The sequence below is a fragment of the Cupressus sempervirens genome, chromosome 1, assembly GCF_028749045.1.
Source record: "Cupressus sempervirens isolate cs-2001-9-10 chromosome 1, ASM2874904v1, whole genome shotgun sequence".
In the NCBI taxonomy this organism is placed as follows: domain Eukaryota; kingdom Viridiplantae; phylum Streptophyta; class Pinopsida; order Cupressales; family Cupressaceae; genus Cupressus; species Cupressus sempervirens.
In genome coordinates, this window is record NC_143118.1 from 196,405,369 (window position 1) to 196,428,343 (window position 22,975).

General features: G+C 34.6%; 2 protein-coding genes across 5 annotated transcripts in view; one reads left to right on the plus strand and one right to left on the minus strand.

Annotated features, from left to right (window-relative positions):
* Positions 1-22,975, minus strand: part of LOC149576783 (uncharacterized) — a 55,113-nt gene that overhangs the window by 18,453 nt on the left and 13,685 nt on the right. The gene's annotated exons all lie outside the window — the stretch shown is intronic.
* Positions 10,342-12,385, plus strand: LOC149576784 (uncharacterized). Its single transcript, XM_089819905.1, has 3 exons — positions 10,342-10,836; positions 10,932-11,061; positions 11,195-12,385. Exons 1-3 carry the CDS (start codon positions 10,704-10,706, stop codon positions 12,144-12,146), a joined length of 1,215 nt encoding a protein of 404 aa, XP_089676031.1. The 5' UTR covers positions 10,342-10,703; the 3' UTR covers positions 12,147-12,385.

The following is a 22,975-nucleotide window of genomic DNA, read 5'->3' on the forward strand; positions in this document are numbered from 1 at the left end:
TGGAATTGGTATCATACAACATAAACAAGAAAGAAACTACAATAATATGCAAAGTGGAAATGAACTGTTGCTAATAAAATGTTATTTTCAGAATTCATAAAACCAAATACATGGAAGATTTATCAACTCACTAATTACTTCAGCAATATTGTCATAATACTCCAGCCCATGCTTACGAACTTGCTGCTACAATACTTTGTCCTCCAATTAGTCCACTACCTTCATAATACCATTCCCTCCAAGCGGCATAAGCGTTGGACAAGTAGTGAAGAAGATATGAGCAAAATATCAAATCTGCCTGTAGCCGAAAATGAAACTAAACTGCTTGATAATGAAGCCAATAAGAAAGAATTCCAAAGGCCAAACCCCAAGGGAATGATGTCTAGAATGTTACAAGAGAGGATAGACGTCCTCAAATGCCAAGAACAAAGCTGCAACTCACACACCAATTTCTTCTCATATTCAACCTGTCTAATGAAGCCATAGATGCTTCCTTTTATTCTATTCCCACGGGTGCGCTCAACTCATATGGGCAATGTGGGATAAAAGATGTGTAATATAAAACATATATTAAAATACCCCTTATGTCTCCCTTGGGTACACATCACCATAAAATAAATATTAAAGTAACACTTTAATATTTTACAATTAAATTAGATGTTACTTTAATAAAACTTCAGGCATTAAAATGTATTAGCAATCGGACTCCGAATAATGCGAGTGATAGCTCATCGAAAAGCTCTCACCGAGGAGTATCGAATCCAATCACCAAAATTGACCTGCACTGTGTCCTACCGACTTACTAAAAATAGTAAGTATGCTTGAAACTGAGTAGATCAACTTCGTTTTGGCCCAAACTGGAAATGACTAGGCAAAAACACTCCAAGATCCCATTAAACCCTTCGTTAGCCCTCGGGACCATGTAGAACAAGGCTAACATACACACACTTGGTCAACTACTAAAATGGGGACATTACAGTCCGCCCCCCTTGAAATTGCTTGTCTTCAAGCAATCTCAGTCCAGCCTGCTGAATAACCTGCTCACTCTCCCATGTAGAATCTTCCTCCGGCAGGTCTTTCCATCTAACCAAATACTCCTTCACTATCCTGTTTCTAAGCTTCCTCTCTCTGGTATCCAGAATAGCCTCAGGTACTAACACAAGCTTCCCCTCCTCATCCAAACGGGGTAAATCTTCAGAAGGCACTACACTCTGACCAATGGCTTTCTTAAGCCTAGACACATGAAACACATTGTGCACTCGATTGCCCTTTGGAAGCTCAAGCTCATAGGCGACTTTGCCCACTTTGCGAATCACCCTGTATGGACCATAAAATCTAGGTTTCAACTTTTCAGCTCCCCTCTTCTTGAGCGATGACTTTCTATATGGTTGTAGCCTCAAGTAAACCATATCCCCTACCTCGAAGCTGCGCTCTATTCGGTGCTGATCAGCATACAATTTCTGTTGATTCTGGGCCTGTTGTATATTCTCTTTGAGCACTTTTAGGATGTCCTGACTATCCTGCAATAAGTTTTTGGCTTTGGGCACTCTACCGTCCCCCAAAACTAAATCCATGAAGCTAGGTGCTTCATAACCATAGAGTGCCATGAAAGGAGTCATCTTGATGGACATATGATAAGTGGTGTTATAAAAATACTCTCCCATATGCAACCATCTGATCCAAGCCTTTTGTTGTGTAGTTACATAGTTCTTCAAATATCCTTCCGCCCATTTATTCACAATTTCTGTTTTCCCATCTGTTTGCGGATGATAACTAGTGCTAGGTGTAAGATCTGTACCACACAACCTAAACAACTCTTGCCAAAAAACACTCATAAACTTACTATCCCGGTCACTGACAATGAATCTGGACAGTCCATGTAACCTGAATATCTCTTTAAAGAAAAGATCTGCCACCTGTGCTGCTGTGTAAGTGGACGGAATAGTAAAGAAGTGAGCAAACTTCGTCAAGCGGTCCACCACCACATAGATGCAATCCCTTCCCTGCACTCGTGGTAAACCAGTGATGAAGTCCATCGAAATACTTTCCCATTTCCTATCAGGAATGGGCAAGGGCTGTAATAAACCTACAGGGAATGTGTGCTCTCCCTTATTCTGTTGACAAACCACACACTCCCTGACATGCCTCTGAACATCATCCTTGAGCCCTTTCCATGAAAACCGCTCTCGGATCTGCCTGTAGGTCTTGAAGACCCCCAGATGTCCAGCTGTGGGTGCATCATGAAATGCCTTCAGTATCGCCTCTCTCAAATGTGATGATGGAATCAAATAAACCCTGTCCTGAACTCTGATCAATCCATCTATCACCTCATAGCGATCATCCTGTATGGTACCTGAAATCAATCCAGAAGCCCAAGCATCTCTGACATACTCTGCTATAATCCGATTTCTCCAATCTCCTGAAATCTCTGCCAGAGCACATAAGTGAGGTCTCCGAGATAAGGCATCAGCCACCACATTTTTCTTACCTTTGACAAACTCTATGTCAAAGTCATAAGCTTGCAATTTAGTCACCCATTTTTGTTGCCGGTCATTAAGATCACGTTGGCTCATGAAGTATTTAATACTATTGTGATCAGTCTTGATCACAAAACGTCCACCTACCAAATATGATCAAAATTTGGCCAATGCATGCATTATGGCCAACATCTCCCAGTCATAGACAAAATAACTTTTCTCAACTCCTCGGAGCTTCCTACTCTCGAATGCAATGGGATGCTTCTCCTGCATCAATATTGCTCCAATCCCATCACCTAATGCATGAAAATGAAGCTCAAAAGGCTTCGTGAAATCCGGTACAGCTAGAACTGGAAATGAAGACATTACCTGCTTGAAATGCTCAAAACACCTCTGTGCTGCCCCTATCCACACGAAGGCTCCTTTCCTGGTAAGATCTATCAAGGGTGTAGCAATCTGTGAGAATCCCTTAACAAAACTCCTATAAAAACCACATAAACTAAAGAATCCCTTAAGTTGTGTAAGGTTTGTGGGAGTAGGCCACTCTACAATAGCTCTAATCTTTTCGGGATCAACCCGAACGCCATCTACACTAATGATATGCCCCAGGTAAAGGAGCTTAGTCCTGCCAAACTCACATTTAGATTCCTTGGCATACAATGACTCTCTCTCCAGAATAGATAACACCTCCTCTAGATGATGTAAGTGCTCCTCCCAGGTCTTACTGAAGACCAAGATGTCATCAAAGAAGATCAAGACAAATCTCCTCAGCTGCTTCCTGAATACCTGGTTCATACAACTTTGAAATGTAGCAGGTGCATTGGTTAGACCAAATGGCATAACCATGAACTCAAAGTGGCCATAGTGACATCGGAAGGCTGTTTTTTCAATGTCCTTTTCTCTCATCCTGATCTGATGGTATCCGGATCGCAAATCAATTTTGGTGAAGAAGCATGCCCCATGCAACTCATCAATCAGCTCATCAATCCTAGGAATGGGATACCTATTTTTAATTGTTTTCTTATTCAGTGCCCTGTAATCGATGCACATGCGCATCATCCCATCCTTCTTCTTTACTAATACTACTGCTGAAGCAAAGGGGCTCTTACTGGGCCTGATATGCCTCATCTCCAACAAATCCTTAATCGCCTTCTCTATCTCATCCTTGTGTTTCTTAGGATGACGATAGGGAGTAATCATAACTGGTTTGGCTCCCTCCTCGAGCTCAATAACATGTTCCATCGCTCTGTCAGGAGGAACCCCATGAGGAATATCGCTAAATACTTTAGCGTGTCTATCGAGTATCTTCTGGACATCTAGTGGATGACTCTTTTCTTGTGGCTCTGGTGAAGTTGGCATAATGTGGCACTCTACCGCCCACTCTATGTCATCATGACGAAAAATTCTCTGCATTCTCCTCAAGGACACTACTCTGCAACCTCCATCTGAAAGCCCTCTAAGTACCACAGTTCTACCCTCATGCTGGAATCTCATCTCCAATTTTGCTAGATTGAGTGTGAACTCAACTAGTGAAGCCATCCATGTCATGCCGAGGATGACATCATAATCTCCCATGTCCACAACATAGAACTCATCCTCCAACTCGTAGCCATCTCCAAACCTGATGCGAAGATTAGATATCTTTCGAGTGCATAATAACTTATCACCGTTAGCCACCATGACTCTAAACCCATCATGCTCCTCTGTTTGTAACCCTCTCCTGGCTACCAACTGTGCATCTATGAAGTTATGTGTAGACCTAGTGTCAATAAGAGATATCACTTTTTGCCCCTGGATAGTACCCCTGACCTTAAATGTGATTGCCTTTTGGGCCCCTGTCAAGCGTGCCAACGATCTATCATCCTTAGAAATGTTGCTCTCCTCTATAGTGTTACCCTTATCTGAATCGGAGTGCTGATCCTCCCCTTCTGACTCTAACTCTTCTGCTGAAAAATACTCCATTTGATTTGCCTTAGCCTTGAGAGAAAATTTATGAGATAAGTCCCAAGGCTCTCTACAATGGAAGCAGAACTTCTTCTTTCGAAGTTCATTCAAGGTTTCATTGTCTAGTCCTTTTGATCCTTCTTTGGGTTTGCTATACTCTTTCTGAAACGATTTTTTGTCTTTGTCCTTGCAGTAGGAAGAATCTGTTGAATGGTTTTTTTCTTTGTATACCAAAGGGGCTAAATCTCGTGCCTTTTTAGTTGCTTCAGCTAACGTGAGTGGATCATGTCCCTTCACCCAACCTCGTAATGGATCAGCAAGACCATCACAAAATAACACCACCAATCTCCTAGGAGAGATATCAGTAACAAGTACAGACAAGCGCTGAAACTCGGCAATGTAAGCATCCACAGAACTTGACTATTTTAATTGTGCTAGCTCCTTGAAATGTAACTCGGGATCCTTAGTGTCAAATCTCTCAATCAATGTTTCGGTAAATTACTCATAGGATGTAATCTGATTATGCCCTAAAGTCACCATGCCATGATGCCACCATTCATGTGCAATGCCATCCAAGTGCATAGCTGCATACTTGATAGCCTCCTCCTCAAGCATAGGATTTAGGTGCAAGTATGTATCTACCTTTTGCATCCAAGCTCGTGCAGTCATCTTCCTTGAAGCATCATAATAAGGTAAAGAAAGTTTTCCAACTTTCTTCCTCAGCTCAAAGTTTTGATTCCTCCCTCCTGCTTTAGGCATGTGTCTCATCCTCAAGTCCATATAATCTCTAAGAGAAATATCTTCCTGAAACTCTGGTCCACTAGCCTCCCAGTCCCTCCTGAACTGATCCTGTAACTCGATAATCTGTGGTTCATTTACTGGTTGAACCGGATCTCTGGGTGGGAAAGTGGGTAGAAGAGGTCTCGAGCTCGCAGTCCATGCTGGGCATGCAACGTGTCTAAAGTTATCACCCTCATTCCCATTGTTGCCGTGTCCATTATTACCATTAATGTTATTCTCAGGACCATTGTTGTTGCCTTGGCCTTCATGGTTATTGTTTCCCCCGTTGTTATTGTTTCCCTCGTTGTTATTGTTTCTGTTGTTGGCATCACCTGGATTAATATTGACACCCATCTGTCTAGCCATGAGCTGCAACATCATGTCCATTCACCTATTTTGCTCCTGCTGCATACGCTACCCCTGCTCTAATGTATCCAGTAACTGTCAGAACAGTACCTCCCCTTGATCTGGACTAGCATTTCTGCCTCCGCCTAATCCTGTATTCCTGTCATCTCAATCACCCATATTATTGTCCTGATCACAAAATATCTCCTCTGTGTTTGTATGGTTGGATTCAATGCCCCCTTGCACGGATGTACTAGACTGTTTGCTTTGCAAGTCTGAAATCCTATTTTGTTTTGCTCTGGTATCGCGGAAATTATAAGACCCCTGTCGCATGCTCAAACATAAATGCTTAGCCTGTGTTTTTTACTTACTTTTTCCCTCTATCCGGCTGTTCCAAATTCCCTATAAGACCTCCACAGGATGGCAGGACTTATAGCTCTGATACCACTGTAATGGACACCCTTGGATGTCCCAAAAAACTAAACCAAATTGCTGAAAGGAATTATTTCAAACAGTTTGCATTCAACTTCTTAAAACCCCTTATAACTCCGAAAATCAAACGTTTATTTGTTTGTTGTGTTTCATGCATGGAATTGGTATCATACAACATAAACAAGAAAGAAACTACAATAATATGCATAGTGGAAATGAACTGCTGCTAATAAAATGTTATTTTCAGAATTCATATAACCAAATACATGGCAGATTTATCAACTCACTAATTACTTCAGCAATATTGTCATAATACTCCAGCCCATGCTTACGAACTTGCTGCTACAATACTTTATCCTCCAATCAGTCCACTACCTTCATAATACCATTCCCTCCAAGCGGCATAAGTGTCGGACAAGTAGTGAAGAAGATATGAGCAAAATATCAAATCTGCCTATAGCCGGAAATGCAACTAAACTGCCTGATAATGAAGCCAATAAGAAAGAATTCCAAAGGCCAAACCCCAAGGGAATGACGTCTAGAATGTTACAAGAGAGGATAGACGTCCTCAAATGCCAAGAACAAAGTTGCAACTCACACACCAATTTCTTCTCATATTCAACCTGTCTAATGAAGCCACAGATGCTTCCTTTTATTCTATTCCCACGGGTCCGCTCAACTCATATGGGCAATGTGGGATAAAAGATGTGTAATATAAAACATATATTAAAATACCCCTTATGTCTCCCTTGGGTACACATCACCATAAAATAAATATTAAAGTAACACTTTAATATTTTACAATTAAATTAGACGTTACTTTAATAAAACTTCAGGCATTAAAATGTATTAGCAATCGGACTCTGAATAATGCGAGTGATAGCTCATCGGAAAGCTCTCACCGAGGAGTATCGAATCCAATCACCAAAATTGACCTGCACTGTGTCCTGCCGACTTACTAAAAATAGTAAGTATGCCTAAAACTGAGTAGATCAACTTCGTTTTGGCCCAAACTGGAAATGACTAGGCGAAAACACTCCAAGATCCCATTAAACCCTTCATTAGCCCTCAGGACCATGTAGAACAAGGCTAACGCACACACACTTGGTCAACTGCTAAAATGGGGACATTACAAACCCCAAGAATAGTCTTGCCTATTTGTCTTTTAAAATTATCTTATCTCTACTGTCAACTAGGCTAACCCACTTAGAAAATCCAAGTATAAGGCCCTTAATATTGAGAAGTTAGACAAAAGCATTATGGTTGTCTCAAAGGATTCATTATCCTCATGGTAGAGATATTGGTATATTATTTGAAAAAAATTAAATAATATAAAAAAGAATTTGAATTAAGTAAGAGCTACACATATTTGTGTGAATAATTTTGAAACCATGATAATAATATAAAATATAAATTAATTGAAGTAGGATTTACAAGTATTAAATGAAGTACAACTTACAAATATTTGTATAATTATTTTGCAAAGGGTAATTTTACAAAGAGATATTTTTATTTTCAAGATATTTTAGAGATATTTTTATTTTCAAGATATTTTTGAAAAAGATTGCAATAAAATTTAATCATTTTTTGATGTTAAATTATGTATGAGTTAAAGACATATTTAAAATATAAATAAATTCACATAATTTTTTTTTATTAATACCTATTTTAAAAATTCATATGAACTTTGTATCGACTATGTTTCTAAAGTATTAATTTACTATTTGTAATAATTATCACTTAAAATTTTTATTTTTTATTAAATATTTTTGTTAAAAGAAAGGCCATAGGTTTATATATAGATATATTATTAATAATAAAACTATTTACTTGTACACACACACACATACATACATACATACATAGTTTCCTCTTATTTCTCCTTTTAGTTCATTCATTTTAAAGTAAAATATTCATTAAAATATAAAAATATTCCAATTATAAAAGAGATCTATCCCTCTCAAATATAAAAGGAGATTATGTTTTGAATGAGAATTTATCAAGTATAGCAAGATTCTAGATAAGAAAAATAATTATTTTCTTTATCTAGTCTAATAATAAAAATGTAATCAATCAACTTAGTCATCATAATTGGTATAGATGTAAGAACTAGATTAATTATCAAAATTAAATAAGAAGATAGTTCTACTTAGATTTCAAATTGATGATAGATAAATTAATTTAACATTAAATCAAGAAATTAATTATTTTAGATTTTTCAAATACAATAGAAATTGAAGTATTGTAAAAAGTGATGTAGATTGGTATCAAACTCTATGACTTTGATTTCAACTATTGTGATTTTGATTCAATGTATAGATTTATATATTTTCTTAATATTTTTTGAACTAAATATGTATTTAAAATAAAAATTGATTTATGAATCTTTTATTTATTTTAATAGTTTTTTCTTGGAATCTATGTATAGTTTGTACCATCTATATTTCTAAAGAATTAATATCAATTTTAGTTATTATTATTTTATTTAAATTTATATTGCATGCATTTAATTATACGAAGATGGGATACACACAAAGGTGAATGCCACTTTCCTAAAGGCTTCATCTTTTCTCTTTTTTTAGTATTATTTTTTAAAGTATAAAATATATTTCTAAAGAATTAATATCGATTTTAGTTATTATTATTTAATTTAAATTTATATTGCATGCATTTAATTATACGAAGATGGGATACACACAAAGGTGAATGCCACTTTCCTAAAGGCTTCATCTTCTCTCTTTTTTTAGTATTATCTTTTAAAGTAATTTTTTATTAAAATATAAAATATATTTCAATTATTAAAGGGCTAGATAGGGCAAGAGCCTACAACACAATGGTAAATTGTGAGCCTCTTATCTGAGAGGTCTTGGGTTCAACTCTACACAAGCTTAATAAATAATAATAATTAATCACATCACATAATCATAACTCTACACAAGCTTAATAAATCACATCACATAATCATAATGAATCTTAGCTTCGATCAAATTTTATTATTATTAAAGGTCTAGATCAATTTTCCAATGAGAATTTATGAATTATTCTAAGATTTTATGTAAGAAAATAACTTCTTCCATAATTATCTAGTCTAATGATTAAAATATAATCAATTAGTTATCAACCAATTGCTAGGGAGGAGAAGTAGGTGTTGGTCCTTGGGTTGTTGATTAGCTAAAAGTGACACTGCCATTATCATTGGTTTGTTTCTGGACTAGTCACATTTTACTTATTTCTAATATCAGAAACCAACTGGATAGATATAAGAACTGAAATAATTTCCAAAATTAAATAGGGGGATAGTTCTATTTAGCTTTCAAATTAATGATTGATAAATCAATTGAACACTAAGGAAATTTATTGTTTTAGTCTCTTGAAGATACTGAGATCTATCAAGGTGGTCCATAAAGACATCATTGAGGAGACTACTAATAGAAGTTCTTAATAGACCAAAATAAGAGTAACAGACTAAATGTTGTGATGTGGAACCTAATCAAACTTAGAGGTTTATTCGACATGATTTCCCTCCAGATTACTTCTACGAGGGTTTAGGGCTAGCACCCCCAAGATGGGGTCAATGGGAAGTGTCCCAAGTGCACTCCCTGTTGCAATACAAGGTGGGGTTGAGGGGCAAAACTCCCGTAGGGGTTCGAAGCCAAAAATGCCCTTATATTGTAAAAGGTGTTGACTACTATTTTTCTGTTATTCTAGCCCTAATTTTGTAAGTGGAAAAAGCTTGTATAAAAGACTTAGGGTTAGTGATTTCATGATGAATAGTGATATTGTAGCTTCTTGCAGTGATATTGAGCTATAAGGGATTATGGAATGTAATTAGATTATAATCACTAGATAATAATAATATTGGACTTCTTGTTGGTGGACGTTGCCTAGGGATTGGGTGAACCACGTTAAATCTTGATGTCTTGTGTTCTCTTTTATGCAATCTACTATTTTCTAGTATTGGTTATATTTGCATATAAATGTTATTTCTATCTGAGGTTAATCCTAACACTAAAGACAATATTAACAAACATGCAGATGGTCTCTATAATAATGGTCTTAAATTGACTACGAACTGTAATCTTCTATTATATGAAAATTAATATCACTACTGAGCAATGACAAAATAAAAATGAATAAATAATAAATAAATAGTGATTAGTATAAAAAGTGAAATAAAACTGGATAAGTACACCATGAACCAAACCTATAAAGTAGACCAATCTACCGTTTATTACAGTACTACCATCAAACCTAAATTACAAATCCGTCCCATCAAGAATACCAACCGAAAATCATGGTAATGGATAGACAATTTGATTGAGGGCCAACGTCGCTTCTACCCGAAGGAAAGGATCCAAATTAATCCCACAAACTCTGCTCCACCCTTTAGTTAAAAAATTTTAAGCACCCAATATGACCGTGCCATGTAGCCTCCGCATAAATAATAAAATAATTCAGGAGCACCGAAGATATCCTCTTCCTCAAACGTTCACAGATAAATTATTCTATGCAACAACGTAAACGCAGTCTTTCAAGTGAATCCCGCGATTTTCAAACACTAGAGAAGATAGGACACTGGTTAATGATTCAGATAATTCTACTGGTCCCAGTCCGTGAGCAAATTCAATTACATACAAGATATCATAATTTCTTGACCAAATCCTTAGTAGATTTTGTAAGAAGAAAAGCGTTGTGAAGCCTATAATTACTAATTAGGGTTTTGAAATGGGCCGAACTCCTTGCTGTACGAAAGTGGGTCTGAATAGAGGGCCATGGACGCCCGAGGAAGACGATCTTCTTTCAAAATACCTGCAAAAACACGGGGAAGGAGGATGGAGGACACTCCCTAAGAAAGCAGGTTTGTGTGTTTTTAGGGTTTTCTTTCTTTCTTTATCATTTGATTTATGGGTGAAGTAGATTAATTATTTAGCTCTTGTGGTATTGTTTTCCAAGGTTTGCTTCGATGCGGTAAGAGCTGCAGACTGCGATGGATGAATTACCTGCGACCCGATGTTAAAAGAGGCCAAATTCTGCCCGATGAAGAAGACATCATTCTGAGATTGCACCGGCTTCTGGGTAACAGGTATGTCTAATCAAGCCACACCATAGCTCAAATCTATGTCGAAAGAAAAAATAAAATATTAAGTGTAGGAATTGTTTAAATCGTCCAAAATCTAAATATGAATCGGTATATATCATGGGTTTTCACTTTTCAGGTGGTCACTTATAGCGGGTCGTATTCCTGGCCGGACTGATAATGAGATTAAGAACTTTTGGAATACCCACCTTAGCAGAAAACTTGTGAGTCAGGGAATTGATCCTCGAACCCACAAACCCCTTTCTGAATCAGAAAACCAAAACCATGATAGTGTAGGTGTAGATTCTGAAAACAAGCTCAGCTCAGATGTTTCTGATCAATCTCAAGATAAACATGCACAAACTGGTACTATTGTGGCTGACAATATTCATGGCGGTTCTACTTCTCAACTTGGTGAATACCACCATTCCCCACAGCTCAATAGTGAGGTTTCTGATACTCAATTACCAGGTGGTCTTAATCAGGGTCTCAATGATGTCTGCAAAAGTGGTTTAAAAAGATCACCATCACCTGTATTTCAGGACAGCCAATACTCTACTAATGCTGTTCCCATGAATCCCACCTTGAATCCCTTTTCACATGGTGTTTTAGAAGTGGGTACGGAAGACCATGATTCAGCTTCTCTATGTATGAGAAGAAACTCAATAACAAATAACTATTTTGTTGCACCCTCAATGGCAGATTCTGCAGTCCTTCAAAGCATTCCAAGCTTTTCAGGCACTGTCAATGGGAATTCCTCATTCGAAGGTTTCCCTGTGAGCTTTGAGCAATCTGAGATGCAACAACAACGCCATATTCCTCAAGAAATTCAGATGGACATCAATTCCATAACTCCAAGTGCCATTGCAGAAGATTGCAATTCAGATATATTCTCTTATTTTCTGGAATCCTTCACTGAGGAAGGCCAATTACATGATGAAATGAATAAGCATGTTGCATCTTCGCTCTCAGAAAACAGGCAGCAATTCTCAAGCAATGAAACTCCAAACCACCATGGGTATGACATGTGGCCTTCGATGCACCCACCATCACAATATCCGTCGAGTTTCCTGAAAGAATGCAACAAATAGGATCACGGTGAGTCTATTTATTATTATTATTATGTAATATTGTTTGCCCATGTTTATGTCTGCTTATTATTTGTCACCGGTATGTTTGGTTTGGACAAAGCTATTTATAAGACACAATACTGATTGTGAACATGCAAGAAAGTGTATTGTATTGTATTGTATGATTGTAAAGAAATAAATACTGCTGTATACTAGTGAATTTCATTAATATATATAGTTCTATATTTTTATTAAATTTATATGCTTGGAGTTCATTTTCTGAAGTAGTCTTTGAATATATTCACTTCCTATTCACCTAGACATGTCAACTTTGTTTATGATACTTCTGAGTCGAATATCTGTCAAAATAGGTGAAATAAAAGCTTCAATAAAATTTCGTGAAAGCATGAGAAAAGCTGAAAACATTCATGGATTCTTTACGAAGGTTTCTTGCTTGGAGTTTCTCTGTAGATAAATCAATATTAAAATTACAATGCCATTAAATTTAGATTTAAGTTTATTTTTTCTAGGCTGTAATAAATTGAAGAAAACAAACAGATCAAGCCCACTATATTCCTTAAATTTGCTTCTTGTTCTTTCTGAGCATTTCACTATAGAAAATACTCAACCTGTTCTTGGCCGTGGTATATTCTAAAATAGCTAGAAAAGTGTTTTTCAAGCATTATATCTTATACTTTTTATGAAATTCTGAAATTGGTAAAACATTTTCTTGAGATGGAAGAATTGAAAAGATCAATATCACTTACTTCAGAAGGGGAACCGAGAAAGGTCAAGCTCTTAATGAATTTCCTAGCTTTTGTGACTAATCTATTTTGTTATTCTACATGTGGTCTAGATTTTTCATCCAACACAATGGATTCAAGTATGTCAAATTTGGTTTCCACCATTTGCAAAGTACTGCAATTGAATAAATTGTGTTAAGCTATCATAGGAGTTTGTACACCTATTAATACTAGCTAATTTATTTACCGATACATATCAATGATATGAGGACCTTACAGATGCCGTGGAATCAGAAGGAAAAAGATTATTGGTGTTGTGTATATTTGCAATTGTAATTGTCGGCCTATTATTTGATTGATTCAACAGTCAAGCCATTTATCCATCTATTCTGAATAAGTTTCATCTATTCAGAGCCTTGAATTATATTTCATCCATTCAGAGCCTTGAATCTTGCTTCAGTTTCGAGAGAAGTATATATCTAATACATATCGTAAGAACTAAAATATCAGTGGACATAGAAAAGTAGGAAGAGAAAAACATAGTATGGTTAGATGAAAGGTGAGAAACATAAACTGGTGCCAAAAATTTGTCTGTACAAAGAAGTCTGCAGTTCTATACTTATTATCGGTCAACTATCCTTCAGTTCATTATTTTCTGAATCTAGAGCCCGTGGTAAAATATTGGCAATACGATGAATGCTCAATAATTATACGAACATAATACAGTGATTTCTCCCTGATGTAGCAAGGAATCTCAAATTTAGTTTCATGCAGATGAATTAACCTCAATAGCTCTTTAAATCTGGAAGAAAAAATCAAAAAATATTCAGATTTTACATGAAATCAACTAGCTGAAAAAATAATTGAGGAATAAAACAGATTGGTGTCTAGAGTGACGAAAATTTGCGTAGGGTTGCTCCCTTTAGTAGTACGACGTTTGTTTTCTAGTAAGAATATATTTGTCTCGAGTGTCCCTTCCAAGTTCCTTTTCCTCGAGAGAATTCTATCTGATATGTCAAGTTAGATATTTATTGGATGTCTGGATTTATGCTTTTCCAAATATTTCCTAAACGCTTGTTTTGTTTTAACTTTTATCATTTCCAAACGTATAACCCTATTCTCTGAATTCTACCTTATTTCTGAAACGTTTACTATGCACTTATTATTTTTATAATAGCATATCTTATTTTACAATTCCATCTTACATATATTTATATCCTGTTATATTGTCAGACTAATCGGAGTGTAATATTTTAAAAGGAGAGGAAATTTATATATGAAAACAAAATTAAAAAATTGACTACAATTAGAAGAGAATTTTTTTATTAAACTACGAAGATATATAAAATAACTGAGAGTTTAGTAGAGAGCTCTATCAAGACCAACAAATGGATGAAAAATATATAATAAATCAGGAGGCAATTGCCCCTTATCAACCATACTTTGATCCTACATGAAGCTCATTTAGCCAAACTCTTAGTAACACCATTCCACTCTTGACGGATGTGTGTAAAAACAATAGAATGAGATTCACTTAATAGGAGAATCTAATTAATAAGCAAATCCAAGTGTCAATTAACAATTTGGTTCAGATCAAATTGGAGAAGGACATTGATAGTTAGAAGTCCAGCTACAGGAAAAATTCACAAAGAAGAAGTGCAAGGAGGAGACTCTAAAAAAGGAGGAAGACATTCCAGAGGCCTCCAAGGGTTGAGTGAGACTAGGCCTTTCCATCCCCTTAAGTTCTCCTTATTGGATCAGCTCAAGGAGCTACAAAGGTGATAGACTAGGTTGTGGTCTATTACCTCAAGGTGGTGTGTGTTAGGTCTGTGTTGTGTGTTGGTTTATGATGGTGTTGGTTGTTGGTTCGATGCGGTGTGGTTGTTTAAGTTGTTGTGCACAGTGCAATAGGTGGATGCTATTTTTTGTTTATTGGGTTTTTGCTGGTAGCAGCTTGGTCCATTTGTTGTGCCTATTTGGTTAGTGATTATTTTTTTCTTTTGTCCAAGCCTGGTTAGTTTGTTTTAAGTTTTAGTTTTTAGCGTAGTTGTAGCTTATTTTTCTAGTTCAGTTTTTGTCTAGTAGGTGTCACTTCTTATGACCTTGTTTATTTTTACGTAGGGATCTGATGTTATTTTGATGTAATAGGTTCAGGCTCTTCCCCCTCTAGTTTATTAGAACATGGCTTTTGCTTACGATAATTCACAACCACCTAAGAATCAGTCCCACAAATAATTCTACACCAACCACACACACAACTTTATTACATTAAAAAAAAGATGGAAAGAGTCTCCATGAACTTGTTAGTATAAAAGCCCTTATAGACAAAGTAAATAAAGAACTTTACTAGAACTAATTTACCCAGTTATTCCAATGCAACCAAATTCCCCTAGGAATATCCATCAGTATTAACTTTTAAATCTCTAGGTAGATGAGGAAGCCAATGCCACTCATGATTGACCCACCATAAAAAAAATTTGATCTTACTACTATACAACTTACCAATAAACACTCAAACCCCTCCTTGAAGAAGAAAATTGAGGTGATTACAAATAATGTCGCTAGGATCCATACCTACATTAAACTTACACTTAACCAAAATTATCTCACAAAAAGAGTAAATTATTTTCTACCACAAGTTTCTTAATATCCTTAAAATTTCTCTTATTCCTTTCTCACCAAACATGCCAAATAATAAAGGATGGACCAAGAGCCCAAGCAACTTGAATAAAATAGGCTTTAGAAGGGGAGTATCCCAAGTGATCCCAGAACTCAAACAAATAAGAGACATGCCATTAGAGATTTCCCAATTAACTCTATTGAAAATACCAAATCTATTTGAACTATAGTCTTCATTTTTATAATATATACCTTAAATACTCTATCTCGACAATTCAAAACAATAAGTTGTATCATTATTTTCTAATGGAGCAGAGTGGGACTAGGAGGGACAATTATTGTAGGGTTTCTAAAGAATTTGGTCATGTAGAGGGAAACCTAGACAACAATGATAATGTTGTTTAGTGGGGAGGCCATTTTCATGCTTGCACTTGGGCTTTCTAGCTCTCGAGTCTCTTTGTTGACAACACTAGCTTTTCTTTCTTCAGTACTCTTGTATCCCTTGGTAGATGGAGGGCTTTGACTTTAGGAGTCCTTTCACTTCAACATTGTTTTGTGGGAGTTCTCTCCCTATTTTGGTGGGCAAATCTGGATGTCTTCCAATAGTTATTTCTTCCCAAGTTTGACTTGGCGGGTTTATTTCTCCCCTATAGATGGATTTTTCTTTCCCTTCAGTGGTCTCAAGGCTTGGAGGGGTGCTATGTTTTTTGATGGCCAGGTGTAGCTAGGTTGGGATTTTTTCTATGGTTTCTATGATGGCCGTGTAAACCCTAGCTCTTTGTCATGGCAGTGCCCTTTCTTCCTTCTACTAGCTTTCTCTTAAGATCTAGATGGGGGAGATTTCTATTGAGTTGAAGTTCCTCCTATGTGTTTTGAGGTCCCTCTTGGGGATTTTTAGTTCTAAGGGAGGTGCTTTATTGATGTGTCCTTTACACTATGTTCTTATTGATGCGGAGTTGTCATTTATGGCAGTGATGTTTTTCTCTAAGGGTGTATTTTATGGCTTGCAAATTACTTTCTTTTTTCTTTTTTCTTTTTGGATGGCTTCTCTATTCTGCAAGAGATATGCCTTGTCAAATTTCTCCTCTTCCTTGCCCCATTTTTGGGAGAGACCCCTTTCTATTGAGGTGAAAGGGTTATTTGATGAAATCTTGGTTTCCTCTTCTTTGGAGACATATGCTTCTCTTTTTTGGTTGGTTTAGGGGTTCTCCTAAAACCTTTTGTTCTAGCTAGTTATCCATTGTATTAGTCTCAGCTAGTTTCTATCATGAGGCATTATTTTTCTCCTTGAAGTGGTGTGGAGAGTTTCTCTCTCCTTTATTACCCTCTTTTCTATTGCTAGTTTTAATAATTCTCCTTCTTATTGGTCTCTATTTACTTTTGGAGAATTGCTATTTCCTTTTAGGGTTGCTAGAGTTTTAGATTTTCCTGCTATTTTCTTACTATTTTCATGTTCCTTGTCTCTCCTTTCTTCAGAGAAAAAAGTATTCACTAGTTTTTGGTTCCGAGTTCCCACCTAAACCCCTATGTTTTAAAAATTTGATCTTGTCAGTCCCTTTGGTTGTGGCTCCTTTCAAAATCCTTTTGAACTCCTTTCCATTGTCATTTCAACTTGACGTTACTTTGATCTTGTTGTTTTTCATCATTGTATGGATTTAGGACCTATCCCAATTTGTCTAATCAAAATAATAATAATTTTTTTAATATTTTAATATTTTGAAATAAAAATAAAAATGAAATCTTATATTTATATTTCTATTGGATTACATGTTTTATATCCTGTATGTCAAAGTTTTATGGCAAGATCAAATAACCAAAGATTAAAAATTACAAGAAGACATTTGATATTTGATTTCAAAAGGTATTGGAATGAAATAAAATTCATAAAATTTGAAATTATGATATGGCATCTATATTAGATTCTAAATATTGTTAAAAGATCATTAATTTATAGTGAGCTTTGTATTCTATCTTTTAATTAATAAATTTAGTTATATTACGAAAAATAACTATTTAGTTATCTTTTATTTATATATTTCATATAGACTTTTTTAAATCTATTTTATTTCTCTTTCATTTTACTCCACTTTAAAATTCCTTTTTCCTTCAACTTTATTTAATTTTGAATTTTAAATTTTAAATTTTATTTTGCAATTTTATTTTTTCTTTAAATTATTTTTATTTTGTTTTAATTAAGTTCAATTGGGAAAGGGCCTAAACCCACAAAATAACATCAATCCATACAACAATTCAAAAGGAATTCATGAATATTGAATTCAACTGACAAGAATAAACTAGCTATAAGACATAAAACTAAAATGTCTAGAGTCTAGAGACAATGAACATAAAACTAAATTAAAGAAAGAGGGTATCCCTTCAAATCCACATTGAGTTCTTTTAGAGGATCTAAAAAGAAGTCTTTCTAGGACTATGCACATTAACATCTAGACCATGTCCCTCTCTCTTCATAATAGGTCCCTCTTTTGTTTTCTTAGGAACAATCAACTAATGCTCCTCACATTTACTCTTTTTAATCCTCCTGACTCCATCTCTTCATGTAGGGTATTAAAAGAGGAGGTCATTTTTCCATTATGTTCTTTTTGAACTTGACAACCTCATGAAATTTCTTGTTTATGTAGCTTTGGGTCACTTTAACATTACCCAAGGCTCTTTTCATTTCCTTGATTTCCTCATCATAGGGAATGCGGACTTTTAAATCTTAAAATGTTTCCTCCACAATGCCCCAATTTTCTAATCTTTGAGCCAACTCCTTAGCCACCTTCCACAAGCTACTATCCAATATCAGTGGTAGACCAATATCCAACTTTAGCTTCAACCTCAATAACAACTTTGAGTCTATTGATTTTCTTTCATGCCATGTCATGTTGGGATATTAACCACTTGATAACAATATTTTGATGATTTTATAGAACACAAAGTTTATCAACCTTGCTCATGATAAGGGAATAATCTAACTATAGATAATGAGTAGAAGTGGGTTTCCTTGAATAGAGTGGGCTAACATTTAGGGGAGATTCATGTTTATCTAGGTACTTTTAAGGATTGGGAATAGGGGAAGGATATTTGCATGTGTTTATCAATGGTGTTGGGAGGGTAATTTAGGGGTTCAATCCAATTTATTGACCAAAAATATGTGAATTCCTAATACACAATACTAATATTAATTTCAAGATATTTCAACTTTATTTTCATAGATAGTTAACCCTAGTATAATTGGGGGGAAACCAGGGGAGGTTGGGTTGTTTTCAAGTATTTTGCAATTTGTGGAGATTCATAATAAAGTAGGGATTAGAGTTATTAGGTCCAATCTCTAGTGGCCTGACCATATAGAAATTATAAAGGTGGATAATTAAAGTTTAGTGGAGGGGCTCCTTCTATTTGGTCTTACGAATTGACTATGATAGGTATGATAATAATTATAAAGGAAAATTGAGTTTAGAATTAATATGAAAATGACTTAACATAGGAAATTAGTAGGAATGAAAGCATTTAAACATTCATTCTAATGTGATGAATTTGATTAGAAATAATGATACATGGTTTCCCTTTCCCTTTATGGTACTTCCCTTTTCAAACCACTTTGAAGCCTCACAACATCATCACTAGGGCCAATAAAATACTTGAGATCCTACTTCTAGTACCCATTTGAATTTAAAGGTATTTCATTTCATTGCATGAAAAAACTAGTAACAACTAATATCATCTCCGCTAAGATCTCAAAGGAAAGATTACCAATTTTAATCTTCCCTTATCCCAAGGTTCTTAGGGTTAAGCCCTTCCATGCCTTCAATGTAATTGTAAACATGCACTCCTTGTAGGATTGACCAAAGAGTGTTGGTATTTGTATAGAAATCACAAGCATCTAGTTGAGATTACCTCACATTATTTTATTGCAAAGATAATTTACATAGAAAACTATAGAGGAATACAAACTATTAATCACAGAAAAGAGGAACAATAGGAAATAATCTTGAAAAATCTCAAACCCCACATAAAACAATGGTATTTTCTCATAATTAATGTGTATTGGAAAGGAACCTCCATTTTTAGATGTGGAAATATCTTGCTTACTTATTAGACAACCTTTCTAGGATACATCTTGAAATTAAAATCAAAGTCAAAGTGTGTTTGTAAATGTGTGCACTAAAGTCAATCTATATATCACACCATTGCCTTCAAGAAAGGTGTGTTATCATTTGACATCATCTAATTTGGCCATAAGGCTAATACATATCATGATTAGATCATTGGTTTCCCACCCTAAGTTATAAGCTCTTGTAAGAATCATTCACATTAATCACATTAGCCTTAATGATTACCTTTTTAAACCCTTGATTGACAAAAAAGTAAACACCATCACCTCATGCATATGGCCAATTTGAACAACCAATTTCACTGAATAGGAAAGAATTATTTTTCTACATCTATTTCTAATGAGACTATGCCCACCCATCTAACCAAGCTTGTTTTCAATTTTTATTATTAATAATCCTTAAAAGAATAAGATGATACCATTGATAACGTATTGAGTATTCTTTAAGATCAACATAGCTACTCTACTCTACTTATACACTTAACTTTCTCAATTGTCTGTGGATATTGAGCAATCAAACACATTTCCACATAGATTATCTTTTAAGTAGTTTTTTGCATGTTATTTACCATCTAGATTCTTCTAATTCCAATGGTAGAACCCCCACACCACCCCCATCCCCACCTATTGTACCACCTTACTATATATCCTATAGGCTCTAATATATCATAGATAATTTTAATCATTTTGGTCCTAATTCTCTACCTAAAACCCCCATAGGTGTGATTACTATGTCTAGTGTGACTCATACAAACCCCACGGATCTTGTTGATATTTCCCAAGCTCTTGTTCTAGTGAATCCACTATTTTATCTTCTAACTTCTAAGTTTCCTAATAATTTTTAAATTCATTTTTATTATTTATATTAGATTTATTAATAAAAAAAATATTTGGAAAAAAATAAAGTTGTTTTCCCCTCCTAATCCTTAGTTTCGAGACCTAGAGAGCTATTTTCATGAATTTTTCTAAAAACATGCAAAACAAAGTGTTTTCTTGTTTCTTCTCTCAACTACACACTTGAGTTTAAGTGTGTGTAGCTATCTAGATCTTTATTTGAAATAAGTTTTTATTATGGAAACATTGATTTTGAAAGGATTCCAAAACCCTTTACATTACAAAACTACAATCATAAAATGATAAACATACAAAACTCAACAATATACTAACAACCAAAAATTAAGTGAATAAAAAAAGAAAGCTCAGAAACACACACGACTACTAAAGTTATTTCAAAATACTATAAACCTCTATTTTTGTCTATAACCTTCTCATGCATATTAATTACATCATGGATAATTCGGGATGTATATTCTTCTTCTACATTGAGCTTTCCTAGGAAACATTCTTCAACCACTCCTTGTTACAGTAATCTGCCTAAGTTCTATGTCTCATTCTAGTGAGTAGTTTCTATTCAAGTTGGCTATTGTTATATGTGTTTGCAGTATAAAATAAGACACCCCACTATACTTTAAAAGCTGATAGTAGTGGAATACCATTATTTTATTCCAATTCTCTTTTGTTTTTCATATCATATAATGTTTTCTTTATTTTCATCTATGCATTCTCTTATTGACCTCAATTTTATCTATCAATGTCATCATCCCTTTACTTGAACAAGGATTTCCACACTTCCATTATTTTGAATTGAGCCCACTAGGCTTATATTCCTTTCTCATTTCTAGTTTTTGTAGAGCCAATTTTGTAGCTTTTTTTTTGAAAGGTTTTTCACACTTTAAAAAATCCAACTTTACTTCTAATCAAAATTAACTAAATAAAAGAAGTTAGGTAGAATTATAAATTGATATTCATTGTGCACATTCTAATTAATCTTAACTATAAAAAAAATAGTTTGGCGAGATGAGTCAAAAAATTAATGAATGTATTGAAGTATGTCTATGGACCTAGAGAAGCATATTTCATGGACTATTATACAAATGTTTAAGAAAGTCATTCCCCAATTTTTAGGTTGTTTACACACTTTTAGATAAGAATGTATAATTGGCTATTGTTGGTTTTGACATAGTTTACAATATATATTTTGGTTTTAAGTAGATACATCTTCACAATGGTTTTAAAGACATAGTTTACAATATATCTTTAGTTTTACAATATATATTTTGGTTATATTAAAAAATGTAAAAGCGTCATTTGGATGGAGGGTCCCTTAGGTTGGATTTCTTGGGTGGTCAATTACTATGATGTTCTTAGTTAGATAGTCCTTTTGCTCCTCTTTTTGTTATGTTGTACAACTAATACTATTCTTCCTTAGTGAGGCTTGGCCTCCTTGTTGATTTTCGTGGTGGTACTTTGGTTTTTTTATATTTTTTGAATCTCTTATATCTAATAGAAAAAAAATCCCACACTTATCAAGTGCTTGTCCAACCTTTCATACTAAGCTCTAGGTGCTTGCTTTAATCCATAGAAAGCCTTTCTTAGTATGCAAATCATATCTTTGTCTTTAGATAGTTGAAAGCCATTAGGTTGTTCAATATAAATCTCTTCCTTAAGTTCTCCATTCAAAAATGTCAACTTGACATCCATCTAATAGACCTTAAAATTATTGTTAGATGCATATGCCAAAAGAATTCTTACTATTGCAACAGGGGAAAAAGTTTCCTCAAAGTCAATTCCTTTTGGTTGCAATTATCCTTTAAATAGTAATCTTTACTTGTTTCATACCACTTCTCCTTCTTGATTTGTCTTATTTCTAAATAACCATTTTGTATCAATAAATTTTTTGTCTTTAGGTTAAGGGATTAGTTCCCACATTTTGTTCTTCTCTATTTGACCAAGTTCTTCTCACATAGATTTTATCCATTATTCATATTTGCATGCTTCATCTTTATTTTTAGGTTCAAACTATGATATAAACCAAATTTCATCTCTTAGCAAAATTTCTTGTCAAAATATATTCCTTGAAAACTATTTTATGAAGTTTCACGATATAATATAGATCTCTCACGACATTTTTAGTATCAATTTTCACAATATTATCAAAGTTTATAGGATACAATCTTTATGGTACAACCAACTATTATCTACTTTAGCAACCAAACAACTCATCTTAGTAGAAATCAATTGAAAAACATTACCTTTTGTTCTTCTACTTATTCCAATTAGTTTACCATCTTTTTCTTTGATTATTCATGTCTTCTCAATGAATTTTAAGGGATATCCCTTATCAACAAGTTGACCAACACTCAAGAAGTGAACTTCCAATCCATCAATAAAATAGACATCTTCAGTGTTAGTTTTTCCATCAAGTGTAATAAATATATTTTTTCTTAATAGGACATGATGCATTATTACCAAAATTTACTACTCCACCATCATAATTATTAAACTCAACAAAATATTTATTCTATCACTAGAAT

Coding starts and splice junctions, on each gene's coding strand:
- LOC149576784 (XM_089819905.1), top strand. CDS start 10,704: ATGGGCCGAACTCCTTGCTGTACGAAAGTGGGTCTGAATAGAGGGCCA. Junction 10,837..10,931: donor GACACTCCCTAAGAAAGCAG/GTTTGTGTGTTT, acceptor TTGTTTTCCAAG/GTTTGCTTCGATGCGGTAAG. Junction 11,062..11,194: donor CACCGGCTTCTGGGTAACAG/GTATGTCTAATC, acceptor TTCACTTTTCAG/GTGGTCACTTATAGCGGGTC.